This window comes from Oryzias melastigma, linkage group LG3 (assembly GCF_002922805.2).
Source record: "Oryzias melastigma strain HK-1 linkage group LG3, ASM292280v2, whole genome shotgun sequence".
Lineage (NCBI taxonomy): Eukaryota > Metazoa > Chordata > Actinopteri > Beloniformes > Adrianichthyidae > Oryzias > Oryzias melastigma.
Window position 1 is genome coordinate 9915227 of NC_050514.1, and position 9780 is coordinate 9925006.

Sequence of the window (9780 nt, forward strand, 5' to 3'; positions counted from 1 at the left end):
GTGGCCACTTTCAATAAAAAGTCAATGTAAACACGCATTTTAGGCTTCAGCATTCAAAATTCATGAAAATTTTACTCAACGACGGTTTTCATGCTCTACGTACAAAAGGAGTGAGCGCTGAACACCAGTTGCAAGTTAAATTGGATTCAACTTTGACCACTAAGGGACTCAGATTTGGTCTCGACGTATGGATGGCGTCCCCTGTGATTCACAGAAGTGCTAACCCTTTGAAAATTGATCATGGAGGAGAAATTAATTACTGCGGTTTGTGCGCGGCTGGAATTATATATCACCAAGTCTTTCATATATCAATTATGAAGAAAAAACCTGGAGGAAAATTCACCACTTTGACATTTCACACCAAATGCAGGCACTAGTAAAAAAGTAGAAAAAGAAGCCCCTCCCTGCTTGTCCAGTGTGAACACCATGGGCTACACTCCTCTTTTTGAATGCACATCAAATGCCTGTTTTATTTTATTCAGTAAAACACTGAGTTGTGCTGTTGTATTTGTGTTAAAATGTGGCACATTATAAAGCACATCCTCATGACACATACACTCTCCACAGTGGGATCGACGCGCGCCCTCTTCTTCCGTGGACCCTGAGGCATTTCTGCGCTGCTTGTACCTTCAGCTGGGCCTGGAGCTGAGCAACACAAATGTCAAAGAGTGGACAAAGAATGATGACAATTGTTTAATACATTTTATTGGATTTGTTTTTTCTTTTTTCGCATTGCTCCAAACTTTACCCCATTCCCCATGGTGGGTATACAAATATGAAGAAAATTGCAGTCTGCGGCCGTTCACGTGTTCATTCTGGAGATTTCTTAAAGTTGAGTTCAATTACTCAATCTCACTGATTAATCATGAATGAGTCTAAAAATAGGATAATTTGGCTGACTTTAAACTTACTTAGCACTTACAGAAACAATAGAGTGACAGTCAAATATCCACATTAATTACTACTAACTATACCACGGTCTGGGTGAATACTGTATTCTGATTGGCTGCAAGGTGTGGATTAAAAAGTGATAAAGTACATCGAAAAAGATAGCCCAGATGTTCTATATCAATGCGCAGGCTTCTTTGAAATAAACGTTTGCTTCATCATCTGTACAAAAACAAGCAGCAAGAGGTGAACTTTCCCTCTGAAATGATGCTTATCATTATCCCTTACATAACTTTCAAATAGAGCGTTTGTTTCGATATGTTATAATCAGACACATGATTAACACATTTGTAAAAGTACCCGACTTACTTTTCTGCTTCGCCTTTTTTGCTTTCCTAGAATCAAAAGGGGCAAAAACAAAAATGTAGATGATCATCTGTTCCCACACATTTAGTTGAAAGATGCACTTACATTCATTCATAACAGTATAATCCTTTAAAGGCCCACTCTGACCATCTTTGGATCTGTTGTGAAAAATGTTCCCAGTGGTTGTTTAATCATAATTATGACATTTTAGCAAAAATTAAAAAAAAAAGTGGTTTTCTAGGACTTAGTTTCTGCAGAGCGGCAGCAGATCATCAGAAATATGCCTCTGAGTTGTGGGCAGGCCACTGTTGCCCCTCCCTCCCCAATGCTTAGAGCTGGGAGCCTAAAGTTTTTATCACATTACAACAAATAAGTTGTTTTTCAAACTGTATTTTTTCGTCTGCTCCCGATTCAATATGATTTGAATAAATAAATACTCAGAAAGGCAATTTTAAGCTTCTTTTTTCTTTATGTATGTCCTCCATCCTCCTAAAAATGACACAAGAACATGTCAAAAACATTATTTTCACCAGAGTGGGTCTTTAGGGTATTAAATACTTTCACACTGCCACTTAAAAGTTTCTGCCATCTTGTGTAATTTAAAGATTTAACCATATTTTTGACACATGTATTCACTGTAAAATATATAAACTGCAGCTTTAAACCTCATGCTGGTACTGAGTTGGATCCAGTTCAGAGTTCCTTTACTTTGATTAATTTCTAAGAACATGAGTTTAAATATTCACAAAAAACATATATATAAATGCACTTAGTCATTTGAAATGTCTCCTCAGGACTACCCTCAGGTGTTGACTGAACTCTGAGGCCTGCGGGGGTCAAGAATTTTCACAGTATTTCACTGTTGCGCTGCAAATGCACTTACAATAAAAGCATTCCAGTCTCTTCTGGACTGTTTAATCTGTCAAAAAGAAAAATAGCACAAAAGCAGAGTGACTTTCTTCTACTCTTTTATGTGGAAATTCCGATCTGAAAGGAGTCACTAAACAGTTTCCAGATATAGACCATCTAAACAGTTTTTATGAGGAACGTTAGCATAAACTAGGTAACTCCTAAATTCTGCAGTGCTTAAACAGACTGCGAAGGTTTCCACCTTGTCTCCTTAAACCTCAGAAGTCTTTGTTCCACAGCAAATGTGGAAGACTGGTTTCACGGAAAACCACAGCTCAGACAATTTGCTTTTCCAGTAAACAATTGGCCAAGTTTTAAATATTTGTATGATATGACTTCTCAGGCAAAACATCTAATAAAAAACAGAGAGTGAAAACTTACAGATCAACATTTTTCTGCTGCACGTTGGCAATCTTCTTGCTTGGTGCTAAACCCCTCATCTTTCCCTCAACATAATGATCCCTGTGGAGGAGAGAGAAAGACTGTCAAACACTTCTTCAGGGGACTGTCCAGAGGTCTCACATCAAATTATGCACAAATATTTAAAAATGTGATGCAAGTTTCCGTTGATTTTTTTCCTCATAACTATTTATTTAATTATTTTGAACTGATAAAATAAAAAATGAACATCATAAACAGAAGCAATGAATATGCAAAGTTTGAAAAGAGCTTTAGATTACCTTAATTTCATCTAAACTGAGATTTATGTTAAAAAAGTATTTTTGCAGAAATAAAAGAAGTAAGCACATACACTGAAAACAATCATGACCAAAAGTTTAAAACAATTACACATTAAAACTGTTTTAAATGTTTTATAGGTTGACATTTTGTAATGTTTTCCCTGCAGTTATTCCATATCTGAACCCCACTAGTAGAGACAGTCAAGTTTAGCATGTATTCTCACTGCCAGTTTCAAAAACATATTTGATCCTCTCAGACTCTTTATCTTCTCTTAAATTTGGAATAACAATGGCAAATTGTATTTTGAAAATTATTTCAATTATTTTTAAATCAACAAGGTCTTCAAATTTTAATATTTTTCAATTTAGCGAGTTAGTTGTCTCAATATAAAATGATCTCGGGATTATTGGCTTTTTTGGAAGAAGAATAACAAATCTTACTGTTGTTTTATATGTGTTTCCCAGAACCTCAACACAATAGATCATGAATAGATGGATTAAGAAACAATGGAAAATGTACAACGATGACTGATTTAAAAAATGATTTAATAAAAGATGTAGATACTTTAAAGCACGTGTCAAAGTCAAGACCCGCTAATTGTATCCGGCCCTCCAGATCATTTTTCTTTATTGTTATTAATGGCCCGATGTTATCTTGCGCTTATTTCTAACTTGTGTAATTTTGACAAAATACATGTTTATGGAGAGTAAAATATTATTTATTAGTTATTTAAGGTTTAAATTGATTTATTCTAGAATAATATTCCTGCCTTTTTATTATTCATAATTATGTTAAAAATCTGTGGTTTAAAAGTTTTTAAAATTGGCATTCTGCTAGCTTTTTGGGCTATTGTGGCATTTACAAAGATTTTTTTAGGCTATTTTGGAGTTTAGCTAATATTTCAGCCGCATGATAACTGTTTTGGCTAATTTAGCCTTTTCTTTTTACGTTTTTTAGGTTGTTTTGGAGTTAGGCTAATATTTACATGCTAGCTGTTTTAGCTAATTTAGGCTTTTTTTTAAAAAAGATTAGGTATTTTTCAGCTACATGCAAGCTGTTTTGGCTCACCTAAGTTTTTTTTTTTTTTTAGGGCTAATTTGGCTTTTAGCTAATATTTTATCTGGCTATCAGCTTCAGTGTTTTTAGCTATCAATTTCAGCATCTTCAGCTATCAGCACCAGCATCCTTAGAGGCCAAATTCAGCTTACAGCATTCACACTAGAATTATCGCAGGTTATGATATATATCTAGTTCATAATTATGTAAAAAAGTTACGATTTTAAAGTTTTTTAAATTTAGTTTTAGTGTGTTCAATAAATGTTTATCCTGTTTGGCCCGCGACCTAAGGTGTGTTTTGGAATTTGTCCCCTTGTGGAATTGAGTTTGACACCCTGCTTCAGAGTGTATCACATCTAGAAATGTTGTTTTCAGACACTATTTCAATTCATAGTAAATCATAATTGTCTTATTAGTGCTAGTTGATCTAGCTCTAAATATGAATTACATAAAGTTTAACTTAAATTTCTTGTTAAATTATTTAGATCAAACCAACTCTTAAATCTTGTTAGTTTCTTGTCCAGCTCTGCTGCATCCAACAGCTCCTTCATCAGAAAAGATTTTTATCATCTGCAGTTTAAATTGTTTTCAACTGACTTGAAACATCACTCACAAATATAATTGATGTTGAGAATAAATAGGGCTCCAGAACCAGACTTTGAGGAACACCAAACTTTATTCATTCATTTTACCTGGTTTATTTTAACATACTGTTCTCTGTTATGCAGATAACCACAAAGTCATATCATGCTCCATACATGTAAAGTTTGTCAGTCAATAACTCATAGATCAAAAGAGATTTTTTTTTGTCTAAATAATATCCTTGCTGCATGTTGTTTAATTGCAATAGCAGATATTATTTCTTCAAATTCAATAAGAGGAAGATAAAAACGTGAAAATAATCTTGCAGGAATGAGCAGAAAACTTACTGATTAGCCTTTTGAAGCTCTCTTTGTTTTGCAAGGTTGCTGTCCACATATTTGAGAACTCTGCTTTCAGGAACCCATTCATCCCAGCTGAAAGGAGAATCAGAGAACACCGTCAAGGAATCTATTCATTAAGGAGGAATGGAGTGAGGAGGGAAACCGGATGCTCACTTTTTGTTCCATCCGCTGTAGTGAATGAAGTATTTGATCTGTTTATCCTTGATGCTGATCTTGACACACTGTAAAACAATCAAACAAACAGGCCTGCTCAGTCGTTAGCTGACTTTTTTTTCTCCGCATAGCTGCAAAGCAGACACGAGCGCGCGGGACTGAGGCAAACCTTAGCTTCGTACAGCAGTGGCCCATGAAAGCACAGGACTCTTTCACCTGAAAACACACAAATACAAACACAAGGTAACACAACGTGTAATGTTTGTATAAAAAGGATAGCTACATGTCAAATTAATGCCTTTTTATTTGGTGTAAATCGGCCAATTCGGCGGAAATATGTGAAGCTAACACTGTGTTAGCTTAGCTTTCTCTGTGAATCTTTAAGATAGTGTTTTTGATAGGCTTTTAAGCTAACTTCAGTGGATTTTTAGCTCGTTTAATACGCATAAAAAGCCCTTCTGCCTCTCACTGGAAGCCACTATTGTTTGGTTCAAGCCGCAGCATCAGAAACAACAACAAACCCGCCCCCTTGCACTGCAGGCATGAACAGCCATCATCACGCTTTTTCCTCCTCTCATGCAACAAACCTTCTTGAAATTTAGGTTTAGGGTCCTGTTTTGGCGCCATTCACAGACTCAGCTGATCGGATCCCTGACTGATCAAATGCGTGCATTGCCAGAGCCCATTTCTCCCAGCTACGAACTCAGCAGACATCGGAGCCAAAGCAGGAGAGAAGCCGAGAATGGGCCGCCCGCTCCGGTCACATGACCACCGTCAAGCAGGGGGGCCGTGGTGCGTTCACGTGCTCGCCTCGTTGCTCTGAAAAGTGAAAACTAACAAAGTGTGAAGAAACGCGAGTCTAAAGCAGTGACTGTATATAAAGAAGTGGACTGAGTGAGTTTTTTTTATTTTATTTGAATAGTATAATAGGAGCTGCATGGTGGCGCAGTGGTTAGCGCTCTTGCCTCACAACAAGAAGGCCCCGGTTCGAATCCTGGCTGGGGAATCTGAAAAACATCGACTGGGACCTTTCTGTGTGGAGTTTGCATGTTCTCCCCGTGCATGCGTGGGTTTTCACCGGGGACTCCAGCTTCCTCCCACCGTCCAAAAACATGCTTCATAGGTTAATTGGTGACTCTAAATTGCCCCTAGGTGTGAATGTGAGAGTGGATGTGTGTGTGATTGAGGCCCTGTGACAGACCGGCGACCAGGGTGAACCCCGCCTTCGCCCATCAGTAGCCGGGTTAGGCTCCGGCACCCCCGCGACCCCGAAAGGGACGACGTGGCCAAGAAAATGAATGAATGAAAAAGTATATTAATACAACTGCAAAATAAAAACATTGTTGGGCCTCTTGACAATCACTCTATGACCCAATCCAAATTCTTCCCTTCACCCTAGTCCTGGTCTCTTCCCCTTCATTTGGCCCTCCGAACGGAGAGTTATGAAAAAGCTGTGTCTAATATTTCGTACATCACTTTCGTAGATGACGTCAATAATTGCGCTTGAATTTACATAACAACAGCGGTTTTATAACTTTAAAAAAGATTATGCTACAACAAAAAGTCATTTCTTACATTTAAATGTAAACTTCTGTGGTTCAGAACCAACCCGTGTGAAGAAAAGCGCTCCTTAGCGTGACACGGTTTAGCCTCCCTGAGGAGGACTTTGTACCCCTCTGTTCAGAGGGTCCGATTTAAAAAATATATTTTCTGGACACACTTCCCCTCCATTTGAAGGTGTGTAAGGGAGAAGTGCTAGGGAGAAGGAGGAATTCGGATTGGGACTAGATCTGCATTAGTGGCAGAGCTAGAACATGTTGCATTGAGGGGGGCAGAAAACTTTGGAAAGGTGGCAAATAACAACAGCCAATGAAGGTCATTATACATGAGAGGATCAAAAATATACATTTCAAACAGTTTCATTAATGCTACTGTTGTTAATATTAAAACAGCAGCTCTTTTAGACGACGGGCTGTTTCAAATGCTAACATTAGCTTGCATGCATCAATAAAAAAATGTTGTGCCACATTGAACATATTGAGGCGGTGGTCATTACACATTGGGTCTGCTATGAAATCAAGGAATTATGGGATATCATTCCTTTTAACTATCTGGCGAATTGGAGTTTGGGCTTTGTCTATGTGTTTTGTTGTCTGGCTGTTTTTCTCTGTTCTGTTGTTTTATACTGTTGTTTCGTTCTGGACCATGAATGAATGAGAGGGAAAGGATGATTACGCCCCTTGTGTTATAGAACATTGTGGTTTAAAAAAATAAGAAGCCAGAGTTTATTATAATTGATCTCCAAGCCTCCTTATTCGTAGAATCACTACATTGGTGTCAGAAGTGGGATGATGGAGCAAGAAAGGCTGAAGAGAGAGTCAGCTCAATTACAGATGGTTCCAGCATCAGACGTGGAGACCGCCGGACCGGAAGCTGACATGAATTGACTTCATTTGGTTGGAACTGGAAGTAAGCCATTTCTTATGGGTGACGTCACATTCTCTCAGTCCAATTCTCTAATACACTCAATGTTCAAGACAGAGAGAAGTATATACAGATGCCATGAATAGACTCTCTCTTTTTAAAATTGAAAATATGTCATCTTCAGTTGGTATGGTGACACGATGTTCTCTATAAGAGGGTTTTCAGCCCTTTCCTGGCCAGCACAGATTTCTCATGAACTCTAAACTATGTCAGCTTTTAAATTGTGATGTGAGCAGGATCACACCATACATCTTTGTTGACATTCAAATAGCCTTGACTGGAACTCTTAACAGACCAAAGTGTTATCTCTTGCCAGCAGCACGTCAAGAGGAAGAATCTCAACAACATGCTTCCCACCAAATTTGTCCGTATCACTGAAAATGAAGGACAAATTAAGAATCAAATGTTCCGGTCGGATTTGCTTTACTCTGCATGAAAGTTATGAAAGATATAGAAGCCTGTGTGACTTGGAGCAGCCCAGTTACATCCCAGAGGAACAGGCATGCAGAGGGAAACAAATTACCCTTCTAAGATCAATAAACATCTGCTCCTCAAACAGTGCGTATCTGCTACTGCTGCTGCTGGGGACGTGAAGTGAGCTGAAATAGAAAATGGACACTAAATGAAATTCCACCCTTGAAGTTATAAATGAGAGGCTGCGTGAGAACAAGCGCAGAATCATAATGTGATATAGACAAAGTCATTGGAGGGAAGGAGAAAAAAAGAAGTCCTGGAGAGCTTTCTGGTCATCTGCCAATTTGAAAATAAAAACCTGCAACTCTTGGGAAGCTGGTGATGATTAAACGATGCTCTTTAGAGGACCTGAAAGTGTTCAAAAAAAGCCCCCACACCATATACAGCAACCAGTCTAACATACCGAACAGTGCAGATGCACCCTTTAACCTTTCTGACATGTTCTCAACACCTAAGGTCATAGCTGAACATGGTCAGAAAATGTTTTTAATAAACTTTTCTTGCCTTGTCTTGGTAAACTTGTACAAACAATGACCACATTTTCTGGATGTTAGTCGTGGCGGCCCATGAATCAAACTAACTAACAATCAGTTTTATTGATGTGTCAATTTTCATGAAAATGTTTAGAACACAAAGCTCTTCACAACCTCCAAATGCAATCAAAGACTAAATCAGAGAATATAAAACATCACAAATGAAAGAGAAAAAAACAAGATTTAAGTTATAATGAATTGAAACGCTGTTGTCTACTTTTCATTAAAATCAAAGAAAACACTGGAGATATTTTTTTTTATGTAAATAAATACAAAAAAATCTCCATCCTCCTACAGACACTCTCATCCATTAGCATTATCCACACTGTAGGGTAGGATTAGACTGGTTCAAATCCTATCTCTCTGTTCATTCAACTCTCCTCCACCTGTCCCAGCCTAACTCGTCCCTTTTGGCGTGCCCCAAGGCTCCATCCTTGGCCCCTTCCTTCTCATCACCTACCTCCTTCCTCTTGGAGACATCTTTCATTTGTTCAATATTCAGTTTCACTGTTGCAGAGGGTAAATGGTTTTATAAACTAAGCCAGGGCGACCCATCCCCTCTGGTGTTTGACTTACCTGGGTTTAGATTAATAATATATTAAAAGTGATGTTTGGCAGTGGAGCCACCATCAGTGTGTGAATGTGTGTTTGAATGTGTGTGTGACTGTAAAGCGCTATACAAGTATACGCCATTTACCATAGTAGCCCAAACCTATTCATTCACAGAAGCCTATTGATGTCATGTAAAATGGATTTCACTTTAAAAAATGTTTTATTCAATTTTACACAGACTAAATATTTTACATCTGACATTGAGGCCATCCAAATATTAAACTGAAGAGGGGGCTATGGGAAAAATGAAACACCCCACCTAAAAATTAAATGTGCAAATCAATGAAAAATTAAACTAAATTAAGCTTGCAAACATTTGTGAACAGAAGAATTCAGAGTTCACCTCTTTCTCTCCTGAAACGTAAAATGGTTTGGCCTTCACCAAAATCAAGATTCAAATCCTGTGTAACAACAGATTTCACAATGTAATTCAAGTGTGCAAAATACAAAGAAATGTCCAAAATTAATTTCCTCTGTTGGCTGCTTTTCCTTTGCTCCCCCTAGTGGCAGAATTACACATTCCGGTCATTTATTTACAGAACCAAAACTCACCACAGGAATGAGCTAGAAACTTGCTCCTTTTTTTTAACATCCTTATATATTTTTCTCTTCGTGACTGGGCCCGATTAAACCATTTAGCATGCCGGATACAGCCCATGGGCCGTATATTTGACACCCCT

The 9780-nt window shown here is 37.9% G+C and overlaps 1 protein-coding gene across 4 annotated transcripts in view; it reads right to left on the reverse strand.

Annotated features, from left to right (window-relative positions):
- Positions 1-5833, reverse strand: part of LOC112160465 (mortality factor 4-like protein 1) — a 15412-nt gene extending 9579 nt beyond the window's left edge. The window contains exons 1-8 of one of the 4 annotated variants that reach the window (XM_024294985.2): positions 5585-5833; positions 5167-5213; positions 4998-5090; positions 4830-4916; positions 2545-2625; positions 2138-2173; positions 1258-1283; positions 557-645 (exon numbers count right to left, since the gene is read on the reverse strand). In XM_024294985.2, the coding sequence (XP_024150753.1) occupies positions 557-645; positions 1258-1283; positions 2138-2173; positions 2545-2625; positions 4830-4916; positions 4998-5090; positions 5167-5192 (438 nt within the window). In that variant the 5' untranslated portion in view covers positions 5193-5213; positions 5585-5833. The remainder of the gene's footprint in view (positions 1-556; positions 646-1257; positions 1284-2137; positions 2174-2544; positions 2626-4829; positions 4917-4997; positions 5091-5166; positions 5214-5584) is intronic. The other 3 variants (XM_024294983.2, XM_024294986.2, XM_024294984.2) reach the window with 3 other exon arrangements.
- Between the last annotated feature and the right edge of the window lie 3947 nt (positions 5834-9780).